This window comes from Lipomyces chichibuensis, assembly GCF_038497645.1.
Source record: "Lipomyces chichibuensis strain CBS 12929 unplaced genomic scaffold V1513scaffold_63, whole genome shotgun sequence".
Lineage (NCBI taxonomy): Eukaryota > Fungi > Ascomycota > Lipomycetes > Lipomycetales > Lipomycetaceae > Lipomyces > Lipomyces chichibuensis.
The window spans coordinates 1-25169 of NW_027117515.1; the positions used below are offsets into that span (position 1 = coordinate 1).

Here is a 25169-nt window from a genome sequence, read left to right on the forward strand (position 1 = left end):
CAAGAATAATGTTCTGCACTTCCGGGACATTCTTCGGGAGATACTCGATGGTGCCCAAGCTACGGGACAAAGGGCATTATCAATATATTCGAATAACCCCGCTACACCACAGATCGACCCCGTCCTGGCCGAGACGCAGGGTTATCCCTCTTCAACTACAAAATACGACCCAAGAAAACAGAACCAGAACGGAACAACGTATCATCAAGACTCAGATCGTCAAGAATTGTTTCTACGCCGCCTCCTCGTCCTACTCGTGAGCGTGAGACGATATAACTAGTTATAACGATATCGTAAGAAATAACTTTAGGGCTAGGGTTGTGATAAGTTACCGAACTTTTAAGGAACTTGGTGAGAAAATATCCAATTACCCTCTGAGGATTCTTTAGGTAAAATTGCATGTGCCTCTCGCTTCAGCACGTGACTACCATTGGACACATCTATTGCCTACCTTATTTGTAGTAATTGCGCAAAATCGAATTTCTAAAAGATCTAAATTGCTCGACAATATCTGAATCATATATTGCTTGATATAGATAATGGCCACAAGCTTATATTGACTTCGTAAAAACTTAATCTAACCCTGGCCCTGACACTGCATCTACACGTACGCCCCTGGCAAAAATTGTGAAATCCTTGCTTCAAATATCGTGCACCCCGCCAAGGCACACAGGAATTGAACTAAAATCATCTGGTTGGATTTATATTATGCCGCGGTAGCGAAATTTACGCTTTATTCTAAGAAAAGTGGTCTCGAACACTATTGTTTTTATCGAGACTTTACCGCTGGCAGAGGGAAGCAATGGTCCGGCAAGCCTTTGGTAAAAGACGGATTATTAGTTTGCATTTCCGTCGATATGCAACCAATCCGCGGTCATACGGGGTATTTAGTCTACATTTATTGCTTTAACGACGCAGAAATTGACTGCCATACCAAGGATGCAATCGATGCTTTGAACTCGCTCCAAACCAATTTCGCGACATTAGAGGTAATTCGAAAGTCCGAGCGGAAAGCGAACACTAGAGCGATTCCGGAAATGGTAGAGTGGGCTAGGCGTGTTGGCTATGCGGTAAATATGGCTATTCATTTGTATGGAATATGCGGGTGGACACAGCTAATTCGTCGAACAGCCCTCAGATCTTGACAGACTCAATATAATACACGTCACTGGTACAAAAGGCAAAGGCTCAACTTGTGCCTTCACGTACTCGATTTTGTCCCAATACCAGCCGATGTTATCAAAAATTGGAGTGTACACGTCGCCGCACTTGAAATCCGTTCGAGAGAGGATATCGATCAACGGAAACCCTTTATCTGAAGACAAATTTACGCGGTATTTTTTTGAAGTGTGGGACAGATTGTCCGAGAGTGTCTCCGAGGAGTCTACGTTTCCGAGTATGGGACATGGTGTTAGACCAGTGTATTTCCGATTTCTGACTCTATTGTCTTTTCATGTTTTCTTATCAGAAAATGTTGACACCGCCATATATGAAGTTGGCATTGGTGGGGAGTACGACTCTACGAATATAATCAGAAGGCCGACTGCGGTTGGTATTGCAAGTATAGGAATTGATCATACACGAGTACTCGGTACGACTTTAAAGGAAATTGCGTGGAATAAAGGTGGCATCATGAAGACTGGAACCAAGGCGTTTAGTGTCAAGCAGAAGGCTGAGGCATGGGATGCATTGCAAGGAAGAGCATTTGAGAAAAATGTAAGTATTTCAATGAACAGTTGCCACACGTTTAGTCTAACAGTTTTATAAGGTCGAACTGATTACGGTGCCCGTTCATCCAGTGGTCGCGAAGACCCGTCTCGGCATAGACGCCGAGTTTCAGAACATCAATGCTTCTTTAGCAGTTTCCTTGGCTCGCGAACATCTTCGGGTATTGGGCCGTTATCCTGAAGAATGTACTGATGACGACGATCTTCCCTCTGAGTTTATTAATGGTCTGGAGAATGCTTCATGGCATGGGCGATGCCAGACTATTAAAGACGGCACCATTGAGTGGCTCTTAGACGGTGCACATACAGACGAGAGTATAACGGTTGTAGCGCAGTGGTTTAGTACGAAAGCACGAAACAACGCCAAAAAAGTATTACTTTTCAATCAGCAAACGCGGGACGCGAAATCGTTGGTGAGCCGTCTTCACTCTATTCTCGGTCCGGATATTCACTTCGATGAAGTTATATTCTGCACAAACATTACGTGGTCTGCCGGTGGATATCAAGCTGGTGGGTTCAGCCTAACTTGTTATTAATGACTGAACTAACGTTGTGTGTCATCGGCAGCAGAACTGACGTCGATGAATAACTCAAAGCAAGCCATCCACGACCTAGTTGTGCAGAAAGAATTGGCCGAGCAGTGGGAGGAGCTGGATCCAACTAGTAAGATACTTGTTCTACCGACGATCGAACATGCGGTTAAATACGTTCGTGAACTGAAGGAAGAAGACGTTCAAGTTTTGGTTACGGGAAGTTTGCATTTAGTTGGAGGACTGCTCGTTGTACTTGATAAATAGACATGCATGTTGGATTGTGTACAATATATGATAGACTTTCAACTTGTGATTAGCTATCTTGTTTCGGCCTCAGTGCGTATGATCGCACAGGAAATAGACCTTGCGGTAGTCCTTGCTGAACTTCAGCGTCGAGTAGCTCCAGCCCTGCTTCGTCGAATAATCTTCTAAATGATTGATCTGCTCGGGTAACGGAGCTATCTGTGTTGTCGAACTCGTCCATAAGCGTAGACGTATTATTTTCCTGCATGAACATTAGCCTCAAGCGATATGAAAGGTCGGTGTCAGCACTCACCTTCACGAATATCAAACCGTCCTTCTGCAGTCCGCTCTTACACCGTCTTAGAAACTCAACTAAATGCGCGTCCTTGAGCTGGCCCAAACACCATTGACACCAAATAAACCAATACTTCTCTGGATCTGGTGTGAAATCTTGCATTCCGATTTGCAGCACGTCGCCGAGTTTGTCGAGCAAATTTTTACGCTCCAGCTCAATTCTGATTTGATTCGCGAATGGTACGACGGGTTCAACCAAGTCGATTTTACTGCAGAATTTTGATAATACATCCCGTGTTACTCTGCCGATTCTAGTTGCCTCATACAGTTAGATTCTACCAACAACGATTTGATATAGCCATTGGAAAATTGGCGCACCCTGCACCAACATCGCAACCCCTACTCCCCAATTTCTTGCCAGACTCTTCAAATGCTGGATATAACCTGGAAATGCGCCTAAGAAACGCAATTGAGCCTTTGACGTCGGTTTTCGGCAGAGTCGTGTGTCCGAATCCGCCAAGAACACCGTCGACGGTTGCTGGTACGCCAGTCCAGTAATCGATAGCGTCTGCATAGGAAATATGCGCATCCGGTGCTTCAATCTTGTTCGCACTCATTCTGGAATTTAAGTAATGTATAGTGTGCGAAGCTGATTAGTTGCTGAAACAAACTACATCTCTAGGGACTGCGCCATGATACGCCACACCATCGTGTGGCTGTGGCCCGCGAACCATCTCGCACGCTTCTTTTACCGCGCCGTCCCATAACGCCGTTTACGTTTACCAGTCATCGATCTAGCATTCGTTTATCACTCAATCCGTCTTGCATCGTGCTGAGAGATACTAGAGTACAGAGAAGCATAATCGTTTACGGATAGATAGCAATGTCAAGTATGGATTTTTCGCGATCGACTGCAGTGTCATCATTGATGACCGATCATCAAGTTGGGGTTTGCTAACATGCAATCTAGATAGCGCTGGATTTGATAGACATATCACAATTTTCTCGCCCGAGGGCCGGTTATACCAAGTCGGTACGGGATGGATCTTTTTGACACGAGTTATTTTGGTTAAATTGTATTTTCTTATGTGACATGTCGTAGAGTATGCTTTCAAAGCTGTGACGGCCGCGAATATCACATCGATCGGATTACGAGGAAAAGATTGTGCAGTTGTTATCTCACAAAAGAAAGTTCCTGTATGCCGAACGTGGATAATTTATTTAGCGAGAGCTGCTAACGGGTATGGGTAGGATAAATTACTCGATCCCGAATCTGTTAGCTACATATTTCAGATTTCACCAGGCATAGGTGCCGTCTTGACTGGCCAAATTGGTATGCTTTTGTCGACTATGCAAGTATGGAATCAAGTCTGATATGGAAATAGCCGACGCGCGAGCGGCCGTGACCCGCGCCCAATCAGAGGCCGCCGAGTACAGGTACAAGTATGGATACGAGATGCCGTGCGACGTTCTCGCAAAGCGGCTGGCGAACATCAATCAGGTTTACACTCAGCGCGCCTATATGCGCCCTCTGGGTGTCGCAATCACAGTAGTTTCTGTGGACGACGAATTTGGGCCTCAGTTGTACAAGTGCGATCCAGCGGGATACTATGTGAGCTACAAAGCAACAGCGACAGGGCCGAAGCAGCAGGAGGCGATGAATTACCTCGAGAAGAAGTTGAAGAAGAAGGAGTGCGCAGAGGGAAATTGGGAGGCGGTCGTGGAGTTGGCGATTACGGCGTTGTCGAGCGTTTTAAGTGTCGATTTCCGCAAGAACGATATTGAAATCGGAGTTGTGGGGATTGATGGAGACAACCGTTTCCGAAAGCTGACGGTGGATGAGATTGACGCTCGGCTTGTTGCTATTTCTGAGAAGGATTAGAGTGTAGACTAGTCGGAAATTATGGTGTGAATACAAGCAATTGTTTGCAGTTGTGTGAGGTCCTTTTGTGTCGATCAGTGGAAGATCCCCTAGATCCGATTTGCTGAAGCCGAATTCTGTGTCGATGAACTTTGACACAAAGGTTGTGAATTGGTGGCTTTGTACTTTAGCGATCCTTCCGCGTTACCTTGGTCTGGAGCGCATTGCTCCAGTAAGCAACTCGCTGACCCGCGAATCAATGACACATCGTTGCCATGACGATGACATGTCATCGTAGTGTTCTGTCCTTGGAGGCATCATTTGCCCTTGTCAGAAACGAACCTAGAGCGTCGAGTACATGTGCTTGCCATTTCTTGTCAAGCTTCGGGTCAATAAGAAGAACTCACTTGTGCAAGCCCATCTGTCATGGCCACGGCAACTTGAAATGAAAGTTACTATGATGCACGGGGGCTGACTCCACATTGTTATGTCTGATATGTTTCAATTCATTCATTATACTGATAATGCTATGAGAGACATCCTAAACAATTTTCACATACATTAAGACGATTGGAAGTATGTTTTCATGTGTGTACTCATAATATAGTCATCGAGAGCGGTCACGTCCTAAATTACAGCAGATATCGATCTCTTCTATTTGTCGCTTTGCATGTGGTGCAGCTTGCATGTGCTTTTTTTGTTTTCCCCCTTGGCTGGCTGGCCATGGATCCATATTAGCGTTTTACAGCTGATACGGAAACAACGTGCTTTATGGATCGATCACTGTCGGTAAGACACTCGGTGGAGTGCGGACTGTATCATGTCGAACTCATAATTATGAATCATGAGCTTTAATTAAGTACATTCAGTCATCGATATCATACAGATATTAACATGCGTAAACAAATGCGGCATTATATGCAGATTTTACCCCATTCCATCATTTTACTATGGACCTAACAAGCGAGCCTGAATTAATTCTAGATTCTAACGTGCCATATTTTACGCCGCCATCACCAAATAGCCAAAAAAAAAAAAAGGTGCGAATGATCCGTAACCCCGCCTGCGGGTGAGTAGGTCGAATACCTTACAAGTCCCATTCAAATCATATGCCTGTGTTAACTATGCACATACATCTGCTGATACTGCAAAAAGCCCAGTGGCGGCGATGGGAACAGTCTCGGATCACTTTCGCTCGACTGCCGTCGCAATTCAGGCGGCGGATATGGATGATAGGCATATTGTGTGGCAGTCGGTCTGACTGGCCCTGCCGGTGAGACCGGTTTCGGGGCAAGCAAAACTGGCTGCCGGTCGGTTATTGCCACCGAAATGCGTCTCCGTTTTGGTGTCGATGGTGTCTCTTCGGTCAAGCACGTCGATTCCAAGCTGGACAGCGATCCCCGTTTCCTACCACGCCGAATATACGCTAGTGGACCTTCAATATTCGGTAGAATCTCAATATTCGGGAACACCCTTAGAGAAGGATCCGTCTCGCGCTCGAGATAATCCTGGATGGCAACAATCAGTGCACGAATCTGCGCGAACGAATAAGTCGTCTGATCGTCAACCATTCTCTCGATGACACTCTGAATGTCGATTTTGTTGGCGCCAGAAGGATACGATTGTGAACGCGGGGATAGTGTGGCGGCGGCATACGATGCTCGTGGCGCGCAGCGCTTGGGTTTGCTTCTGATGACCTTGAAATTACTGACCTTGCCCCATTGCTCTAGTTTGTCGAGCTGCATGAGCACGAGCTTTGTCTGTAGTATAGGGAAAGTTTCCTTTCGATAGCTTTCCCTGCGAGAAAGTTAGTGTCCGTAGACTACATGTGTACTTGTATGTATCTGAACCCACCTCTGATAGTGCCTCCGACAGATGAAAACCCACATATCCTCGGGTATGGCAAGTGTCTGGCGTTTGTTCCGGCCAAAGATATGAGAGACCACTTTTCGAGCAGGTACATCGACATGGCATTCACTGTCGGCACCAGCACACACGCATTCGTATGGGACGAAGCACTCGGAACGGGAAGTTGTCGACGAGCTGTCATATGCATCCGCGTCATCGCCGTCAGAGTGGAGAGATATGGAAGGCGAGAGGAGTGCGGATGGTGTGGGCATGGTTATAGAGGACTATGAAACCGGCACGGCGCGATGCGGCAGTTGAAGCTCTTCCGACGGGTTGAGGATATCCTGGATCGAAATCATGTTGTCACTATCAATGAGCGACAATGGGATTCGGTAGCAGCAACACAGATTTTGATGGGGACAGATAGACAGACAGACAGAGAGAAAGACAGACAGGAAGTAGAGGCAAGCAGCAGCAGTATTTATATAGTAACTAAGGTGGGCCTCAGAGAGACAGCGGGGTACAGAGAATGATGGCAAGACGGCGTCCGGAGTAGTAGCATGTGGAGAGTGGTCAGGCACGATTGCAACGTTCCGTACCGACACCTGAAAACGTTGTGTGCGACAAAAAAGCAACTGCCCGAAAACCAAAAGTCCTTCGTAACCGCCTGGTCCCTGCTAAACCCATACCTAGTTTTCTGCCGGGTGACTGGTGATTCCACTACCGGCGTCAGATGGGTTATGATGTGACTTGGTATCAAAACCTGCCCACCCGCTTGGTGTTCAAATGACAAAACCACTTGCGTCATGTTTCCGGTTCGGTAAATCCGATCGCCGACGACGTTCAACCTTCGCATTCTTCCTTTCGGTGATCGGCAAGCAAACTTTTTTTGCAATCGCCGAAAAACTAAATTTGGCGTCAATCTAGTCGGTATAGTCCGAACGATTCATTGTTCAGGCCGACATCCATGGTGACTGAAGTAATGGTATGTCGATCCTAACGCCAGAACTCAATCAATGCCATCTACGAGTAGACTTTACAAGAAGCATCCTGAGTCCCTCCTCATCAAACAAGCAGCGATCCTCCACGATAGACTTCACGTCCCATCATCGACCAGACGAGCGTACCTGTGCGGACCTGATGAGGTGGCGATTGGCCCCGGGGACAGGAAACTGCTCCTTCGTACGGCGCGATTCCCGCTGCCATCCTCGACGCTACCCCCAATTTAATGCCCAGTAGCTTTCCGTTCAGCAGCCTTTTCGCCTGCGAATGTTTTCCAAATTCTAGGGCGATTAGAATCCCTACACCATAATATCGCAAGCGTAGAATCCACATACATCATACAAAAGGCAAGAAGAAAGCCAAGGCCAGCAACGTTAGGATCTACAATATCTGGAATATTTCGTTCGAATCAGGGAGAGTTAAAAGTAAAGCTGGACTTAGATCATCATTATGTGAAAATGCAACCAGCCGGACCGTCCATGCTCAGTCGGCCGTAATTGCTCCACCTCATTATTTTCTCGTAATCGGCGTCGATGTCAGTGACCAACTGCCATACGGCTGCATAATTGTCATTATCCGCGGAGCAGCGGAGTCAGCGGAGTCAGCGGAGCAGGCAATTAGTGATCAGAAAAATTAAGACGGAAATCGCATCCGGAGCCGGGGCGGGGTGGGAGCAGACAACAGACGACATTTTGTGCAACCGGGGTCTCGCGTCGCGGAGGCCCTTGCAATAAGCTCAAGCGAAATGAACGAGCACTCAATTTGACGAGGCGCCGTAAAATAACGAGACCGAGCTATCTGATCTGCAAGCAAATTATGCACTAGCGAAGCACAACCCAACAGGCTGCACCGCTGCCAAGCCCTAACTACTTTGTCTTAGCGCGAGTGCTTTTTAGTGTAACTAGCCAGCTTGGGGATCATCATCCGGTAACTCTGACTTTTGTACCGTTACTTACCAAAGTTCGCTTATTTTTGCATATGTACTAATCATACTAGCCAGCATACCCCGGATCCTTCCCTCCGGCATCTGCACCGCTCTCGCTCCACTCTCTTCAGTCTGCAGCCATGTGAAAGGTTGGCAGCAGAACACACTCGCCGCTCGCCCTTCTCTAGTAGCAATGCCTCCATATATTTCTCTTTTTGCATAGACCACCGATAATAAGCGTACTTCCTTTACAATATATAATTGCAAAAAAGTCGAATTGAATATATTAAGGTTTGTGATATATTTTTTTACTCTATAATTAGTTACATATTTTAACACAGTATACAACAGCATAGTGCAAGAACGAGCCGACAGTCGAAGATCAGACCAGACACATCTCAGATGCCTCCTGCCAAAACCGATCTCGTGATCCTCGAAAATTGGAACAAAATATGGTAAGGAAAAAGAAATGTCCACACCAAATTCAGGCTAGACATTCCTAGGCTCTGGCAACCTTTCCAAGTCAGCTCAGCGACTCCCGATCGTGTCCTCGTGGCCGTCCAATTGATGAAGATCCCTTCGCCCCACTAAGAACAAATTCCAGGTAAGCACTCAGATTCCAGTTGACTATCACCACTGCCACAGCTGCAGTTCTTGGAAAGCCTCGAGATTAGTCGCAAAAAAGATATGTTGTAAGGTACCAATCGGCTGGTGAATCAGTATCAGTAAGAACTGTGACCTGCAGATCACAAATAACAGAATTGTCTCACGTCAATGTTGTAACGGTAAGACCCGTCAAGGTAGTGCACTGCCAGCGGCTTGGAGCCGCTTGAACTGTGCCTTGTACCAAAACTTACTTTGGATGGCGACCTAGACGAACCCCTACCCACGTGTTGCTGCTGGTCTGATCTAATGCTCTCGCTATGTACCGTCTTTCGGATCATTTCCGTCCCACACCTTCGGCCATCTTGAAGGCGGATCTTGAGATCTTCGCCCGGTCCACTCCGTGCAATCCATGCACATTTTCGTAAAGTCATGGTTTATCACTTCCCAATGGATGATTCTATCTTCTGTGTAGAGAATGGATCCGCTCGGACCATGTTAAGCCTGAAATAGCGTGACATTGTCGTCTGGTCCATCTCATACTTTTTCAGTATGTAAGAGGATAATCAATAACAATATGGTTAGCCCACTTGTCTGTTGTTTTTTAGTGGCCGCCTTGATTTCCTTCTCCACAATTCATTTATTCCGACCGGGAGTGCTACATAAACATTAGAGACATAGCAGAGTGCGAAAAGACTTGTGTCGCTCTCAAAGTGCGTATAAATAATAAAAGTCAGTTGCTGCTATAAATGGAAGTTTCTAGCAACTTCCACATCATATGGTCAGATTGACGTTCTTCTAAAAGCAAGTTGAGCGATCAGTGATAGATTTATCATATGATATTTTGCTAGTTAATAACAAAGCGAGGAAGGTTTTCCTAGGATCCTGGTACACCTGTCCCCATGATGATGTAATTGACGACAAAGATGCACGGTGAGTCAGGTAATAGTCCACGATGAGGGCACGATCTCACTTGGGTCCAGATCGATCTTTTAGTAAATGAATTCATATTATGTGTAGACATCTCTTGGCTAATGATCGGTTTCTATGCTATTGGGGTGCAAGAGGCTCTAGTGACAATGACGGGACGAATATAAACGGCATCCATGAGCTCGGAGTAAAAGCTATCTCATCAAATTATTAGGGTTTAGGGTTAAGTACCAGAGTCTATTTCATGGAGAGCCACAATCGCTAATTTTCTACTTGACACTCAGAGGCCAAGTACGCAAATCAGCTTCAGCATTCTTCCGCGAAACGAACTTATATGACCATATATGTCAATTTGATTATTATCATTTATATTCACATATTGAGAGCGACAGGGTGCGTAGAGCGAGAGTTTCGCTCTAGACCGAGGAATGTCGCACAATCCGACGAAACTCGGAAACGGCACGAAAGTATATTGCGCACTAGTGGCGAGCTAATGTTTTTTAAATTATGTCCGTACAGATTTGCTCTAATTTGTCGCGGGACTTTCTTGAATTGGAAGTCATGAAGCCGGACGAATATAAATATTAAGCGTTGTATGAAATAGTTACATTGATGATTGTTTTATTTAATGTTAGCGGGTTCTGATCCGACAAAGGCACAGTACGTTAACTAAACAAATTGTCCTGCATACAAGTAGCAACGAATAATGAGCCATTTGCATATCCCGCCCCGCAAGTTTTCCGTCATAAACTAGAACGCTGGAACGCAACCGATGCATTGGTCGTGTCCCATCGGTGGATGTAAGTCAAATCACCCCTTGCCGCAAAACACGCACTAGACAAGGCCCACGATCTTCGCAATAATTTTCGCTGATTACGCAATGGTCATTGCCAAAATCCCTAAATGAACTATTTACGGCGTTGCTTACGCGTTAGCCTCCACCCACAAATAGCATTTACCGGTACGAGCAGGTGGACGGACGACGTCACTACCAAAGACTATGTGGGTGGTGTATTTGTTATATATTGTACCTGATAACGTCCCACATCCCAACTAGAGCAAAACATGAATTTAGTCAACCGCCTATGAGTAATGATGACTCGATCCGATCGTCAACAGACTAAGTTGCATCTCAAACCTAGCACGATAGTGCATAATGGTTTTGGCGGCGAGTTTTGTGGGTACAAGACTCAACCCAGGCTTGGAACTTGTCTCATTTTTTACCTTTTTAAAGTTTAATCGTGCGGCACGGACCCTGCCACGCTTCGGCCCAAAGCGAGCAGTAGAAATGCCGGTATGCCATTAAACTCAATAATGTTGTGTCTATCACTCGCTAAGGCGAGGCGAGCTGTGGTTCGGAGCAAGTTCATGTTGTTAGGCGCACAGAATTGACGATAAATCAATTTATGCGGTATCTGCAAATGCTGCTGATTACGGTTCCCCTGGATAGAAACTGCCCACGTGGTTACAGGATCACAGCTGGCATCAAGTCGCCCAAATTTGTCTCTGAGTGGCGCCACACACCGGGCGGACGGACGGCTCGGTCCACGTAACAGTCGCAGGTTACAAGTCGACGGGTTTACCGCGATGCTCTAGCAGCAGTAAGTGATGCCTCGCGTCATCATCGGGCTTTCTTTTGTCGGTGCAGGCACGACAATGTAGACATACCATCCTAGCGGCCTTGTCGCACTCGTCCTCAAAACGTGCCTGCGGTCTTGGGATGATGACCTCCACTAGTCCAAGTATCCAGCGTAATACGCAACGCTTTGTATTCATGTCATCCATTCGATAACAGTTTGACCAGTATCCATGCTCTATCAAAAATATCTCAGCTACTCACGTGACAGTGTATATTACTGTGACTTAACTAGATAAGTTAAATGACCGTAAATACAAAGGACACCAAGAGAAGTTTAGTAATTTTCGCGATTTGATCCCCTTGATTAGTAGGACGATCCAAAGCTTTGGTTCTAGCGTAGAACTCTATATGAGTGTAACGCTATATGGATCGACATAAAAGCAGGATTACCGTTAATTATTACAAGGAATAGCTGCCGAGACCGTTGTCACTTGCTAGCGAGCAACAAAAAATAGCACACAGTTTCGGTGCTAGAGGGTCGTCCAACCTTCTGAAGATCTGAGAAATTGCCAGTGAGAAACGTGGAACAAGACTGGGCCAGATGAATCAGACAACCATCGTAGTACCAACTGGCAACTCAGGAGTGCAGATACCGTGTATCTGCGACAGCCATAAACTTGTCTGGAAATCCGCTGATCGGCACTAGTCCGCAAGTATTCTCCACGGCTTCTTAGTGCAACTCTAGTTCAAGTTTCCACCATACATTTTGAAAATTGGAATACGCATGATACCGTCGACAGACGCAGGCAAGTAACAAACAGACATTGTTGTTCGTCGGCCCCGGCTCAATTGGTTAAATTACTCGCATACAAAGCAAGTCAGAGTTTGGCAATTTTTGGACTCATAGCCCCAAGGCGAAGCTACCAATTGGTATTGTATAGTTTCTGTCGATTATGATGTTGTAATTTGTTTATCGAATTACGGCCAGTGTGTTCCTATTCCGATTGGTCGCTGAAGGACATATGCCGATATGGATAGCCAGGTAACCGACGAATTAACACGGGAAATCGTGGGGTAAGGGAAAATGAATTTATACTTCCTCGCTGGACAAAGGATCAGCCACCTCAGCCCTCTGCCACCTACTAATCTCGCTAACTGTATGTCACTTAGTGCCATGCATAAGCGAAATTGCGCAACTCGTAACATAGTATGAAAAGCTTTATATATATAGAGAGCATTGTGGTGGCAAACATTTGTAAGTACCATGTAACCGAAACAGGGCGGTACATTACTGATGTGGATTTTTGGTGTGCCTGTTATAGCAGTTGTGTCTCTTACACCACGTGATTCCATCGTGAAGTTTTTTAAGTATTTTATACAGTCATTTTTATTGTCTGTGACAGGCCGCATGTGATTACTTCGTGGGTAATTCGGTACGGCGGTCGGAGCCCAGTCAACCGCGGATCTCAAGGCTATTGCGGGGAAATGACCTTGACAATTCGTCGGATGAGCCCGACAAGGGAACATCGACAATCGTTGACCTTATATTTGTACCACGCGAAACTCAATGACCGATTGATCGTCTTCGATGAGCTTAAGGTTCTCGTGTATAAAAATAAAACAATTACTTCTGGCAATGTGTATTATATTAGAGACAGTCGAGTCAACCCTCATTTTGCTTCAGTCAGGATTTTTGCTACTAACTATCTTTGAGCAAGCAACTGGTCCAGATAAACACAATCGCGGGAGATAACGGAATTGCAACTTAGAGAGCGGGCATTTCCCAGCGGCTAAAAAAAAGCCACTAGCGCATGAAAGCCACAGCTCATCTCAAAACCGGGTGACAATTCTGCAATTCAAACAAGTTGCTAAACCAGTAAGACATAACTTACCTGTTACTTGCTAAAATCGGCTCTCACCGAAAAGTGTAATCCGTTCTACGATTTATCCAACAGAAGTGAAGTGATTCATCGACGAGAATCATAGACTGGACGGGACTGATGCGGATATGGCTAACTCTCAGACTGTTATCCGCAGCGCAGCCTCCGTCATCATGCGTTCCGACACTGTCAATAATTCAGCGGCTGCATGTGATCGTCGTCCTTATCTACGATCCTCACTCATCCTTATCTACTAAATAAAATGATTAAGATTAAGCGACTATTTAACATGTTATTTATATAATTAATCAGGAATCGATTCTTTCATATTTTCAGGAAATAGTCCCTTACGACTTGCAAGTCGATATGTGCCATCTAATTCGAGCTGACATCACTTCGGGTGAAACATAGCGGAATTCTCCAAGACCCACTCTGCACCTCTACGTGTTATATGTCAATCCTGCACGGCTTCACCACAGCTCAGTTTACAAGGATCATTGACATATGCAACTCCACAGGCTGCACGTTCTCCACGTTTCTTCCCCGCAGATATTGATTCTCATTGCCCCGACTTAGATTTGAAACACTGGTGGTGAGCTTGCATGTTCAGCTGACCTAAAATCCTCGGTTACAATCCGAGATTCGAATTTTTTCTTTCGTCTAATAGTTAGAGACAGGAGTTAGGAAAATCTCGAGTAGCATATCCTCCCGGTGACAGCATCAGAATATTACTCGGCAGTAATAATTCAGCCCCAATTATCTATTTTCAGATAATAGTACTGACAATAATTTAGTGGGGAACATGAGATTCGCCTACAGTATGAAGAGAGCACAGGTACAGTCCAGGCGAGAATAAAATGTATGAAACTTTAGATTGTAAGTAATTGGATTTGATGATCGTCGTCTGTCTCAGTTGGAATTGGAAGTTAACGCTGATAACTTGTCTTGTCCGTTCCCGTGGTTTGTGTCACTTGTCACATGAATACTGCTTCGATTTTTCTGATGTACGTACCCAACAGAGAAAGTACTCTCGAATTATAAGTCATGTAGACGTCGTATGTAACCTGTACAACCTGTAGTCGCGTGATCATTTTTATAAGAAACAATAATATTTTCATCGTATCTCAAATCTCAACTTGACCCGCATCCCTTACATCTAGGGGAAATATGTATTCACATTTGAAATAATTGACCAGTACTGTGTACAAAGCAACATCTACCTCTCCGTTCTTGTCTATTGCTTCATGGTTTCTGCAATATACCAAAAAGCCCGTTGCTGGGCAATCGCTCGAGTAAATGCTCTTCCAAGACTGTTGATCGTAATGAAGTGGACAGTAAATTTCGAGACAAATGTTTTTAGCTGGGCGGGAAGCTTGGATATGGCCGGACCAATTTTCAGGGGTAATGCGCTCGGCAGTGCGATTTGTGCTGTAATCGTCTTACTTTTATCCACAATCAATAAAATTCGATTTTACGGGCCCGTAGTAGTAGTTGCGCCGTCAATCAAACTATTTACCGTTCAAGGAACACTTACTTGAATTTGCAACGAGCAAAAATCTTGGGCACCCCTCGGTAGAGATTCAGTGGCCTATAGTGGTAAACGATCGAACTTCCTATTTCTTGCAAGCTTCTCTTACTCTCCGCGCATGAGCAACCGATTGGAATATGTGGAACTTGCTCCCGATTCAGCGGTCTCGCATATCGGTACAATCGGTATCGGTTCCTGATCTGCCGTTATCGAATTCATTTTTTGATGCTGTCAATAACACCTTGATTTGCGCTTTTGGACCATCGGAGGAGTTTCATCACATTGAGATCCAAGAGATCAACGTAAGCTTTGACTGCGATTAAATATATTCACCACAGAAGATTAATATTTCTTGTAGAAAACTGGGGAAGTCAGACTTCTAACGTCGTGGGATTCCGTACCGATCGGTCCAGGTTCTCATCCAGACCAGATCGTCGACTTGCATTATTTCCCAGACACGAACTCTGCTGTCGTAGTGTTGTCTGGTGGAGACATAGTATCTGTGCGCGTCAAGGATGAGGACCAACTCGAGGTAATTGTTGAGATTGTGGGGTCCATTGACGAAGGGATAGTCGCCGCAGCCTGGAGTCCCGACGAGGAAATTATTGCATTGGCAACAGGTGTGCAGACTTTTATTTTGCTGAACCGTCAGTTTGATTCGCTCGCGGAACGAAAAATCGATGCGGCTGATCTGAAGATTTCGCGGCATGTTTCCGTCGGCTGGGGTAAAAAGGAGACACAATTTGAGGGCAAAGGTATCAAAGGTATGCGAGACCCTACAATCCCTGAGAAAGTGGACGAAGGCGTTCAGAGTGCTATGGATGATGGCAAGGTCAGGATCTCATGGCGTGGCGACGGAGCTTATGTATCTGTGAATTCAGTGGATACACTTGATTTGGAAATGCGCCAGTTGCTGCGACGAACGATCAGAGTTTACTCGCGGGAAGGTGTTCTTGACAGCGTATCAGAGCCAGTCAATGGACAGGAAGGTTTTGTGTCTTGGAGGCCATCAGGAAATTTAATAGCCTCTGTGCAGAGAGTTGCTGATGGCGAGGACCGACGACTCGATGTAATTTTTTTTGAACGGAACGGACTTCGACGGTACGAATTTAACACTCGATTGGCAGCGGATGAGCCTATACTTGACCTGCAGTGGAATGTCGAATCATCAGTGCTCGCTATCTTGTTAATGAATCGGATACAGCTCTGGACGATGAATAATTACTACTGGTATCTCAAACAAGAAGTTTATTTATATGGCGAAGGACAACTTGCCTTCATGAAATGGCATCCAGAGCGGCCGCTCACATTGATACTTGGGCGTGAAAATCTCTTGGAAATTCACGAATTCGCGTGGAACCTCTATTCTGGTCCTACGTCACCTCCAAACGATTATGGCGTGTTGATGGTAGCCAACGGAAGTACGTTGTTGAATTATGCGTCAAAGTCGGAGCTAATATCATTGGCTAAATAGCTGCGTTGATGATCACCCCTTTAGGCATAGCAAATACGCCTCCACCAATGTCGTTCCGTGATCTTAAGGTACTAGAGACGCCCACTCAAGCGGCAATCAATAGTTCGAATGACATAATTGCAGTACTCGAACACTCAAACGTAGAATTAGCCCCTTGGTCCCTGCTCACTCCGTCGAAGATCAGCAATCCTCAAGTGACAAAAGCAATTCCTTTGGCTTCAATCGATGAAGCGGGAGTCGCGAGACAAATTCAATTTATTAATCGCCAGACGTTTGCTGTTGTCTTTGATTACCATGGGTACAGTCGACTTGTGATACTACGGTTAGACAGCAACTTGGAACATGACATTATTTATGTAGAGGATTTTGATATCTCTGTCGTGACTATGGCAACCCGGACGGATCATCGAGCCATTTGCGTTGAGTTGGCTAATGCTGAGATTCGCCAAATTTCCTTCGCTACTATTGGGTCAGGTAGTGAAGAAGTAGCATCTGAAAGCATTGGATGGCTACCTGAGAGGTGTTCGACCATTGCGGAGGTAATCGTCCAAGATCGAGTTATTGTATTTGGTCTGGCGTCCAACGGGCGGCTCTACGCAAATCAGCAGAGGATTAGTGTCTCATGCACGTCGTTTATCGTCACCGAACATCATCTGGCGTTCACAACTGCCCAAAGTCTGCTCAAATTTGTGCATTTGACAGGTGAGGAGTCTAATTTCGATATCCCTGCTGACTCGGTAGTTAGCGTGGACGAACGCTGTCGGTCGATTGAGCGCGGCGCAAAGATTGTTTCAATTATCCCTTCTAAAGTGTCGATTGTGTTACAAATGCCACGAGGCAATTTAGAAACAATTTTCCCTCGATTACTAGTGCTTGCAGGAATTCGGCGGAGTATCGATAAGAAGGACTATTTGCAGGCTTTTATGGCTTGCCGAGTGCACCGCGTCAATCTTGACATCTTATATGATTACAATCCGGATCTGTTTACCGGAAATGTCGAATTGTTCGTTTCTTCTCTGCGGAAGGTCGAGTTCTTGGATCTTTTCATTTCTGGATTAACGTAGGTAGAGAATTTGTGGGTTCTGGTATGCGTAAGTTGATGGCCACTAACCAGTGATGACAGCAACGAGGATGTCACGAAGACTATCTACAAAGAAACTTTGCCATCGGCGTCGATTAATAGCACGTTTTCAAGGTTATCGTTACAAGAGGGCATTTCATCGAAAGGAAGCCCTGATGGGAAGACAAAAGTGAACAGAATCTGCGACGCCTTGTTGGAGGTTTTATTGAAATATTACAGCAAAACGCACACACAGTCAATTATTACGGCGTACTTGTGTAAGGATCCAGCCGATATTGAGTCTGCTCTAATTTTAATTGCGAATCTTGGTCGTAAGTGTTGAAATTGATGTAAGTTGTATTGCACTAACTCCGCGGGCAGATGACAATCAGGATAAGTTGATTGCTGCGGTTGAACATATCTGCTTCTTGCAAGATGTGAACAAACTGTATGACTATGCTCTCGGCCTTTATGATTTGCGACTGGCCCTGCTTATTGCTCGCCAGTCACAAAAAGATCCACGAGAATACCTGCCATTCATCGACAGCCTGCAAAAGCAGACTCCATTGCGCTGCCGTTTTCTACTGGATACTCATCTTGGTCGATATGACAAGGCATTAGTGCACCTGTGCGATCTCAAGTACGACGAAGACGGCAACGATGTGTTCACTGAAGTCGAAAAATTCGTAGTGACACACCGTCTTTACAAAAACGCGCTGCAGATTTACAAGTACGAGCCAGTTAAGCAGTATGCGATCCTGAAACTCTTTGCGAAGTATCTAAAGTCAAATAATGAGTTCAAGGAGGCTGGCCTTGCGTACGAATTGTTGGGAGATTATGCTGATGCTTTGGATTCGTATGTTTTCGGATCGCATTGGAGAGAAGCACTTGCTGTCTGCAGTATGGCGAGATTGCCACAGGACGAGGTCAAGGTCATTTCACAGAAGCTTGCTGAAGCACTTTACGAAGACAGAAGGTACATGGACGCAGCCACGATCTATCTCGAGTATCGGCGAGATTTGAAGGAAGCTGTTAGATCTCTGTGCAAAGGATTTTTCTTTGATGAAGCGATTCGGATTGTTTTGCAACAGCATTCGCCTGGTTACCTGGAGGAAATAGTCGATCCCGCATTGGTCGAAGGCTTCAACCAAATTACGGAGCTACTTTCAGATTGTCGCGGCCAATTAAATGCTCAGCTCGAGCGTATCCGTGAACTCCGATTCAAGAAAGCTAATGATCCTATGAGCTATTTCGAAGGTCCAGAAGAGTCTGATGTACCGGATAATATTTCTATAGCTCCTAGCGAGCTTTCTACGTCGGCCTCGTTGTTAACAAGGTATACCGGCAAGACAGGAGGCACGGCGCATACCGGGGCCACCAGACGGACTGCGAAGAACAGACGACGAGAAGAACGTAAACGGGCGCGCGGCAAGAAAGGTAGCATCTATGAAGAGGAATATCTCGTCAACTCTACTCGCCGCTTGATTGAGCGTATTAACGAAACAAGGAATGACGCGCGGCGATTGATCGAAAGCCTTTCGCGGCGCGCAATGCATGAGCGGGCGGTGGAGATTCAGAGGAGTTATCTCGAAATGATCAACAATATTAAGGGTTGCGTGGTTGAAGTTTTCACGATCTCCGAGAGAGACAGGCAAAGATTTGATGATGATGGGAACATGTATCTTTTACCTGAACAATCGATTCCCAGGGTCGAGGAATTTGAGAAGCTGAATATCTTGGATTACAACTAGTTTTGTATATCTGTCGCATGGAACATATTGGGATTCATATTGCAATATATCAGGTAGTTATTGTATGTGTACATATGTAAGATAGCAAGAGATCGATCCAATTAGAAATTAAGTAGAATACATAACAGAACTTCTGCACACAATACGAAAACTTTCGTACGCTTTAACAACGCAACGCAATCGGCTTCTAAAATTTTTATAACCGTTATCCGAACGCCGAAAACAACTTCTATTGAGCAAATTTTACAATTTTTAATCCATCGTTATTATCAAAGCACTCACAGAAAGCACTCACAGTTACTTCGGAAGCCCGTTGCCATCGATAAGAACCTCGTCTGTTTTCTGCGGACCAGGACCAACGCCGGTAAGGATAATCCTGCTTACGCCTTCCTTCAATGCCTCCAATGAGCAAGGATCTACTCCGTCAGGGACAGCGGGGGAGATTGAGGCTGTATACGGCTTCTTATCCCATCCATCTGTATCAGGCAGGGCAGCCTTCAATAATCCCAATACAATCGGCTCATCCTTCTCCAAGTAGTACAGGACCGAGTTTGGACCAGCGTCAAAGGTATAGGCAGCAACAACACGGCCGTAGATCTTGTTGACCTTCTCAATAAGTCCGATGACGAGCCGAGAAGTGTCGTTCATGTAGAAGACCGGTGGGGAGCTGTCGAGACAGACGGCATGAAACTGATTAGAGTCGATCATAGTAAGCTTGCCGAAGGTCTCGAAATCTTTGTTAACTATAGCCTCAGACATTTCTTTGAAACGCTGAGGAACAACAACATCTGTGCGGTACTTAAACAAAGTGGAGGTGTTCACAGTCGTTTGCATTCCGACGGTGGATGATGTCTCTTTCTTGGACGCAGATATAACAAGAATGGCCGCCTTCATGTCCGGCCACGCTTCCTGAGTCGCAATTTGTACGGCCCGAGAATCGGAACCGTCGGCCATCTCACCCATCTCCCAAGCGACATATCCGCCAAACAGAGAGCGGCAAGCGGAGCCAGAGCCTTGTCGGGCAATTCTCGACAGTTCCTCCGGCGACTGAGGTAGTTCGTAAAGGCTGGCAACAGCCTGCACCAAAGCGGCAAAGCCAGCGGCCGACGATGCCAGCCCAGCAGCAGTAGGGAAATTATTCTCGGAAACAATATGCAGATGGTATTTACTCAACGCGGGAAGTTCGGGATTGGCGTCCTCAAGAATTTTGCGCAGCGCTCGAAGCTCATTAAAGCAAGCAAGAAGGCGAGGTCCATGAACAGATTCTTCCTTGCCATTGAGCCACAGTTTGTCGGATTCAAAGAACTCTGCGGCACTGGCTGTCGTCAACGTCCGCAAGTCATCCTGTGAGAGCGTGACTGAAATGGAAGAGTTTGTTGGTAAATTTAGCTTGGTATCGCGCTTGCCCCAATACTTCAAGGTCTGTTCAGGTCGTTAGCTTATTGTCGTACTGTGGACGCACAGCTTGCTTACCGCAATGTTAACTGGAGCAGTCGTAGATGCTGAGTATATTTTTCCCGTCATTTTGAGGTCGAATTGAGCTGCTTTGAAAAAATTGTTGATGTCTGTATACAAAGCCTGCAACAACAGTGGTGGGAGCTAATGCCAACCCGAAAATGTGACCTTACGATGTCACGCCGTTAAAATCTCGAGTAAGGAGAGGAATTTAAGGTTTTTTGGCATATTTCGTAATTCATCTCAATTACCTTTCACGTGACTAGATCACAACTCACATACCCCTGGATGTCATAAAAAGGTTGCAAATCATCGCACTTGTGTCGGTCGCCCATTGTTGACGACAAGCACACCAAATACATAACACGCGTGAACTAACTGGATTTTACAGCTGGATTTTACTAAGTCCATTTTTTGCCTTCGCAGATACAGGATTAGTCGTATTGTTACTATTATGTCAATTTACTCAAGATGACGTCGGGACATAGTTACGAGTTCAATGAGAAGTCTATTCGTCAGGAATTGCGGCAGCATATCATACAAGTCCGGCAGAAACATGAAGCTGTTGTTAGCGTATTAGTCACTTGCAGGCGATTTATTATATGTCACGGCCTCTAATTGCAACTTTGTAGGAACTATTGACTGATTCGCGCCTGCAATCTGGTAATCGCAGTGACGCAGTTAATGCACTTTTGGCGCAGAGATGGTCTCTGGAAGACTTTGTTCCAGAAGCCAAAGCTTCGCATCGCATGCAAATGAAATTCACAATAGCAGTACATAGCCCCACTTGCCGATCATTGGACGTGAATGTTCTAACAGTTTGTTTTGGCATATAGACCTTCAGCAAGAATACTCACTCGGCACCGCTCAAAAAGCAGATTATCAAACAGAGTGTCTCTGTCCCTTTCGTGGCGTCATTACCTCTGTATAAAGATTATACACCTTTAACAACAGGTGTGAATGTTGAAGATGACGAAGTTTTACGCTATCTGCCCTATTTTGGTGAAAATGGCGAGGAAGATGGATTAGACTTAGAGGAAATGTTTGAGGACAAGACGGAAAGTCATGCTGAAGTGCTACGAAGAGAAAGTGCGTTCTCATATTATCAAGAGTTAATTGAAATCTGCACTCACGCTTGCATGTCATATAGAGGCTCAATTTTTAGCAGCTGATTTCTTCAACTTCATGGCCAACTACGGGCTCTCAAAGAGTCAACTAGTATCATACTTTCTCTATAATGCCGAGTCCAATGCCGTGGTTCGAAGACAAGTATTTCCGGACAAGTTTGAGTTAGATGAAAAGAAGCGGAAGCTGCTAGAGGAGCATACCAGAAAGCTTGATTCAAGGCTAGTGTGGAAGATAGAATTAATATGCCGGATATTTAAGGACATAACGAGAACAAGTGTTTGGGAGATTTTAAACCTGTATGCTATATCATATTCTCTGTCAGTTGGATGTATACTAATAGTGTCAATCGACATACAGCTACCCTGCAAATGCCTTAATCGATGATAGGCGGTCTAGCCTGCGAAGTTCTCAATCAACTGCGGCGTTTAACCTTGATTCTTATTCTTCATTATTATGCTCATTTTGTTTTATGCATGAATGTCCCTGGCATGGTACGTTGAACTTTTTGACCTTCGCTTAATTCTCAGTTACTTATCACGAATAGATTCCACATACATGGCAGTTGGGCCTGATGGAGTAATACGGCCCCCGTCACTTCAAGAGTGCGATAATACCAATAGGTCTACTGCGGCTCGAAAGATCATTCCTGAAGACATACCATGTTCTCCAGACTGCTTAATGAAGGTACAGCTATGTCTTGAGAGATGTAGTGAAAATTGCACAATCTAATTGCAGTCAGAAATTTGATAAGCCAGAAAGCCTGACTACTCCAGTTGAGTGGACGGATGATGAAATATCCATGCTCAAGATGACGGCTAGTGTCATGATCCGAAATGAACGGACTTCTTGCCTTCTCACTACCATAGTCAACAAATCTTGTCGGGAGGTAATTGTGATACTAAGTTGCGGTACAGGCCTATATTATTAACTGCAGATAGATTCGTGCAAAGCTAGAAGATCTCAAGTTGACGCCAATCTTTGCAAAGCTGGAGAAGCCTGGGTCCAGGCAAAACAGGTTAGATTCCCTAAGGGCTCAAATATTTACAAGTAACAAGCGGAAACGAAAGGCGCAAACTGGTTATCCGGAAGACTGTTCACTGAGTGGGAATCATTCTAAGCGAGGTAATGTCAATCCATGCATGCACAGCGGGCTATGTGATTCGCGTTGCCCGGCCGTTATCAGCAGGGTGTTTTGTGAGAAAGGGTGTGCTTGTCCAGCTTCGTGTCCAAGGCGATGGAGGGGTTGTCGTTGCACTACTAGCAGGTGCCGAACCAGTACCTGTGAATGTTTCAAATGGAATAGAGAGTGTGACCCGGACATGTGCCGGTCGTGCGGGGCTGATCATGTTCTGGATCCGAAGAACCGAGACATAGTAGACAATAAGCAATATTGCAAGAATGTTAACCTCCAGCGAGGACTTGGTAAAAGAGTTATTGTTGGTCCCAGTAACGTCGCCGGATGGGGTTTGTTCATGGGAGAGTCTATTAAACAAGACGAATACTTAGGCGAGTACAAAGGCGAGCTCATATCACAAGACGAAGCGGAGAGGCGGGGAAAGATATACGATAAGCGCGGTGTCTCTTTCTTGTTCGAATCGACCAAAGGTATATGAGAATCAGTAAACACTCATACGGCAACTGCTAATGCTATATAGATCAATGTGTTGATGCTACTCGCGCCGGTAATAAGCTGCGGTTTATTAATCATTCCCGTCAAAATCCAAACTGTCATGCTAGAATTCTCCTTGTGAATGGCATACATAGGATTGCATTTTTCGCTAGAAGGCGGATAAAAGAAGGCGAGGAACTATTTATCGACTATGGGTACGTTTTAATTTGTTGTCAATGACAAAGATGCTAACGTGTGGAATAAGATATAACAATAAGACCATGAAGTTCGTACCACTTGAATATGGAAAGCCATCTCGATTTGATTTGCATCATAAGGAGTAGGCACTTTATTTGACAGTTATACAATCCCTTCTGTTAGTTTTACATTAGATAACATAATAGAGTAAATTTCTTCGCGTAGTATTCATTCGATTGGCCCCCCTGAACAACCTATAATAATAGCGAAGAGTAGTATACGATGACACGTTCCGGCATCATTTATTTTATAATCTAGAACTCATCGTTAGACATTATGCAGGCCAAGATTCTGTTGGCCACTTGAACATTGTGGATTCTTGTCGCACACCTAGCTATGCTTTGGGACTGCCAGTGTTCTAAGGGATATCAAAGTTTCTACTCAACAAATTGGGCGGCACATAACCTAGACGGTTTAGAAACCACTCAATCCTGCAATCGCATCTGCGCGCGATATAGTCTTGGTTGCAGTCGAAGCAATGAACAAATTTCCTTAACTAAAACTGTACATTATACATTGTCACATGCTAGTATAAACAAAACCCAATAACTTTTTATACAACATCTAAAACTTGTTGAACTGCTTCTTTCCGCTCTCGGCGCTGCTCACACGGAGGACGTTGAATCTCACAGTCTGAAAGTAAATGTTAGAGTCACGCAAGAGAACCGGTACAAATGAATTCGCTACTCACTTTAGAGATTGGTCGGCATTGGCCGACAGTGACAACGTCACCGTCAGCAACACGGAAAGCTGGAGAAACGTGGGCGGCAAAGTTCTTGTGTCTCTTTTCGTATCTGTTGTACTTGGGAATCTGAATTTTCACAATTAGCCAAAGGCTTGTCCTCTACTCCTAATCTGATCAAACCACATACGTAATGGAGATAGTCCCGTCTTATAATGATCGTACGGTGCATCTTGGTGGAAACGACAGTGCCGGTCAGGATACGACCACGGATCGAGACGAGACCGACAAATGGACACTTCTTGTCTACAATCAACGATTAGCCAAACTCATTGAATTAATCATGTGATACCTCTCATACCAATATAATGTCCCTGAATAGCCTCCTTAGGGGTCTTGAATCCGAGACCAACATCCTTGTACCAACGCTTGGTGGCCTTCTTACCGCGGGTCTTCGCGTTAAGGAAGATGTGGGGTTGCTTAGAAGTATGCCATTAATTTTTCGCTCCTTAACATTTATACACTTGATAATATCAATATACCTTCTGGAAAGCGCGCTCAGACTGGACTGTCAATTCTGTTGCCATCGCGAATGGTAGTGCTCGAGGGCTGTTAAAGTGGTCTTCACAATAGTCGAAATACCAAATTCCTGACCGCGATGTCGCAGCCCTTCTCGGAGTATGTCACCGACAACATCCACGCTGGGGGTGAGCAGCTAATCGGCTGTGACTGTCTTTTGCCTTGCTATAGGGAAGCCCTCAGCAGCGTAGGGCAAGCCCCTAATTAGGAACCCTCACCC

The 25169-nt window shown here is 45.3% G+C and overlaps 8 protein-coding genes across 8 annotated transcripts; 4 read left to right on the forward strand and 4 right to left on the reverse strand.

Moving 5' to 3' along the window:
* The first annotated feature begins 649 nt into the window (after nucleotides 1-649).
* V1513DRAFT_453749 (Mur ligase) lies at nucleotides 650-2624 on the forward strand. The gene is made up of 5 exons (XM_066899295.1): nucleotides 650-883; nucleotides 939-1070; nucleotides 1132-1716; nucleotides 1769-2237; nucleotides 2295-2624. Exons 1-5 carry the CDS (start codon nucleotides 803-805, stop codon nucleotides 2522-2524), a joined length of 1497 nt encoding a protein of 498 aa, XP_066750741.1. The 5' UTR covers nucleotides 650-802; the 3' UTR covers nucleotides 2525-2624.
* Nucleotides 2574-3414, reverse strand: V1513DRAFT_385761 (alpha-N-methyltransferase NTM1; the record flags this gene model as incomplete). The annotated part of the gene is made up of 3 exons (XM_066895222.1): nucleotides 2574-2765; nucleotides 2817-3108; nucleotides 3176-3414. 3 exons carry the CDS (start codon nucleotides 3412-3414, stop codon nucleotides 2574-2576), a joined length of 723 nt encoding a protein of 240 aa, XP_066750742.1.
* Nucleotides 3415-3489: 75 nt separating this feature from the next.
* Nucleotides 3490-4741, forward strand: V1513DRAFT_421096 (nucleophile aminohydrolase). The gene is made up of 5 exons (XM_066895952.1): nucleotides 3490-3687; nucleotides 3768-3830; nucleotides 3900-3994; nucleotides 4049-4130; nucleotides 4183-4741. Exons 1-5 carry the CDS (start codon nucleotides 3681-3683, stop codon nucleotides 4677-4679), a joined length of 744 nt encoding a protein of 247 aa, XP_066750743.1. The 5' UTR covers nucleotides 3490-3680; the 3' UTR covers nucleotides 4680-4741.
* A 622-nt stretch (nucleotides 4742-5363) lies between these two features.
* Nucleotides 5364-6922, reverse strand: V1513DRAFT_283610 (uncharacterized protein). The gene is made up of 2 exons (XM_066894587.1): nucleotides 6513-6922; nucleotides 5364-6455 (listed from the first exon to the last, which is right to left on the reverse strand). Exons 1-2 carry the CDS (start codon nucleotides 6776-6778, stop codon nucleotides 5777-5779), a joined length of 945 nt encoding a protein of 314 aa, XP_066750744.1. The 5' UTR covers nucleotides 6779-6922; the 3' UTR covers nucleotides 5364-5776.
* Nucleotides 6923-14797: 7875 nt separating this feature from the next.
* Nucleotides 14798-19387, forward strand: V1513DRAFT_283850 (IKI3 family-domain-containing protein). The gene is made up of 5 exons (XM_066894588.1): nucleotides 14798-15255; nucleotides 15312-16374; nucleotides 16428-17487; nucleotides 17551-17819; nucleotides 17869-19387. The coding sequence occupies exons 1-5, from the start codon at nucleotides 15091-15093 to the stop codon at nucleotides 19236-19238; spliced, it is 3927 nt and encodes a 1308-aa protein (XP_066750745.1). The 5' UTR covers nucleotides 14798-15090; the 3' UTR covers nucleotides 19239-19387.
* On the reverse strand, nucleotides 19291-20847 carry V1513DRAFT_406231 (GHMP kinase). Its single transcript, XM_066895628.1, has 2 exons — nucleotides 20712-20847; nucleotides 19291-20660 (listed from the first exon to the last, which is right to left on the reverse strand). Exons 1-2 carry the CDS (start codon nucleotides 20760-20762, stop codon nucleotides 19536-19538), a joined length of 1176 nt encoding a protein of 391 aa, XP_066750746.1. The 5' UTR covers nucleotides 20763-20847; the 3' UTR covers nucleotides 19291-19535.
* A 187-nt stretch (nucleotides 20848-21034) lies between these two features.
* V1513DRAFT_453775 (uncharacterized protein) lies at nucleotides 21035-23853 on the forward strand. Its single transcript, XM_066899296.1, has 10 exons — nucleotides 21035-21266; nucleotides 21326-21466; nucleotides 21530-21782; nucleotides 21844-22117; nucleotides 22179-22312; nucleotides 22366-22505; nucleotides 22561-22707; nucleotides 22760-23426; nucleotides 23477-23645; nucleotides 23696-23853. The coding sequence occupies exons 1-10, from the start codon at nucleotides 21165-21167 to the stop codon at nucleotides 23772-23774; spliced, it is 2106 nt and encodes a 701-aa protein (XP_066750747.1). The 5' UTR covers nucleotides 21035-21164; the 3' UTR covers nucleotides 23775-23853.
* A 298-nt stretch (nucleotides 23854-24151) lies between these two features.
* On the reverse strand, nucleotides 24152-25041 carry V1513DRAFT_406235 (40S ribosomal protein uS17). Its single transcript, XM_066895629.1, has 5 exons — nucleotides 24913-25041; nucleotides 24732-24849; nucleotides 24561-24676; nucleotides 24380-24499; nucleotides 24152-24321 (listed from the first exon to the last, which is right to left on the reverse strand). Exons 1-5 carry the CDS (start codon nucleotides 24955-24957, stop codon nucleotides 24253-24255), a joined length of 468 nt encoding a protein of 155 aa, XP_066750748.1. The 5' UTR covers nucleotides 24958-25041; the 3' UTR covers nucleotides 24152-24252.
* Nucleotides 25042-25169: the final 128 nt, after the last annotated feature.

What these genes read in the sequence shown, in the direction of transcription:
- V1513DRAFT_453749 (XM_066899295.1), top strand. Translation starts at nt 803, where the DNA reads ATGGTCCGGCAAGCCTTTGGTAAAAGACGGATTATTAGTTTGCATTTC. An exon ending in CCAATCCGCGGTCATACGGG is followed by an intron (nt 884 to 938) that starts GTATTTAGTCTA and finishes TGCCATACCAAG; the next exon opens with GATGCAATCGATGCTTTGAA. An exon ending in TGCCGGTGGATATCAAGCTG is followed by an intron (nt 2,238 to 2,294) that starts GTGGGTTCAGCC and finishes TGTCATCGGCAG; the next exon opens with CAGAACTGACGTCGATGAAT.
- V1513DRAFT_421096 (XM_066895952.1), top strand. An exon ending in TCTCACAAAAGAAAGTTCCT is followed by an intron (nt 3,995 to 4,048) that starts GTATGCCGAACG and finishes GGGTATGGGTAG; the next exon opens with GATAAATTACTCGATCCCGA. An exon ending in CGTCTTGACTGGCCAAATTG is followed by an intron (nt 4,131 to 4,182) that starts GTATGCTTTTGT and finishes ATATGGAAATAG; the next exon opens with CCGACGCGCGAGCGGCCGTG.
- V1513DRAFT_283610 (XM_066894587.1), bottom strand. Translation starts at nt 6,778, where the DNA reads ATGCCCACACCATCCGCACTCCTCTCGCCTTCCATATCTCTCCACTCT. An exon ending in TGTCGGAGGCACTATCAGAG is followed by an intron (nt 6,456 to 6,512) that starts GTGGGTTCAGAT and finishes ACTTTCTCGCAG; the next exon opens with GGAAAGCTATCGAAAGGAAA.
- V1513DRAFT_283850 (XM_066894588.1), top strand. Translation starts at nt 15,091, where the DNA reads ATGTGGAACTTGCTCCCGATTCAGCGGTCTCGCATATCGGTACAATCG. An exon ending in GTTGATGGTAGCCAACGGAA is followed by an intron (nt 16,375 to 16,427) that starts GTACGTTGTTGA and finishes TTGGCTAAATAG; the next exon opens with CTGCGTTGATGATCACCCCT. An exon ending in CTTTTCATTTCTGGATTAAC is followed by an intron (nt 17,488 to 17,550) that starts GTAGGTAGAGAA and finishes CAGTGATGACAG; the next exon opens with CAACGAGGATGTCACGAAGA.
- V1513DRAFT_406231 (XM_066895628.1), bottom strand. Translation starts at nt 20,762, where the DNA reads ATGACGGGAAAAATATACTCAGCATCTACGACTGCTCCAGTTAACATT. An exon ending in CTGCTCCAGTTAACATTGCG is followed by an intron (nt 20,661 to 20,711) that starts GTAAGCAAGCTG and finishes CGACCTGAACAG; the next exon opens with ACCTTGAAGTATTGGGGCAA.
- V1513DRAFT_453775 (XM_066899296.1), top strand. Translation starts at nt 21,165, where the DNA reads ATGACGTCGGGACATAGTTACGAGTTCAATGAGAAGTCTATTCGTCAG. An exon ending in GTTTGGGAGATTTTAAACCT is followed by an intron (nt 22,118 to 22,178) that starts GTATGCTATATC and finishes ATCGACATACAG; the next exon opens with CTACCCTGCAAATGCCTTAA. An exon ending in CTTGTTCGAATCGACCAAAG is followed by an intron (nt 23,427 to 23,476) that starts GTATATGAGAAT and finishes AATGCTATATAG; the next exon opens with ATCAATGTGTTGATGCTACT.
- V1513DRAFT_406235 (XM_066895629.1), bottom strand. Translation starts at nt 24,957, where the DNA reads ATGGCAACAGAATTGACAGTCCAGTCTGAGCGCGCTTTCCAGAAG. An exon ending in GACGGGACTATCTCCATTAC is followed by an intron (nt 24,500 to 24,560) that starts GTATGTGGTTTG and finishes GTGAAAATTCAG; the next exon opens with ATTCCCAAGTACAACAGATA. An exon ending in AATGCCGACCAATCTCTAAA is followed by an intron (nt 24,322 to 24,379) that starts GTGAGTAGCGAA and finishes ATTTACTTTCAG; the next exon opens with ACTGTGAGATTCAACGTCCT.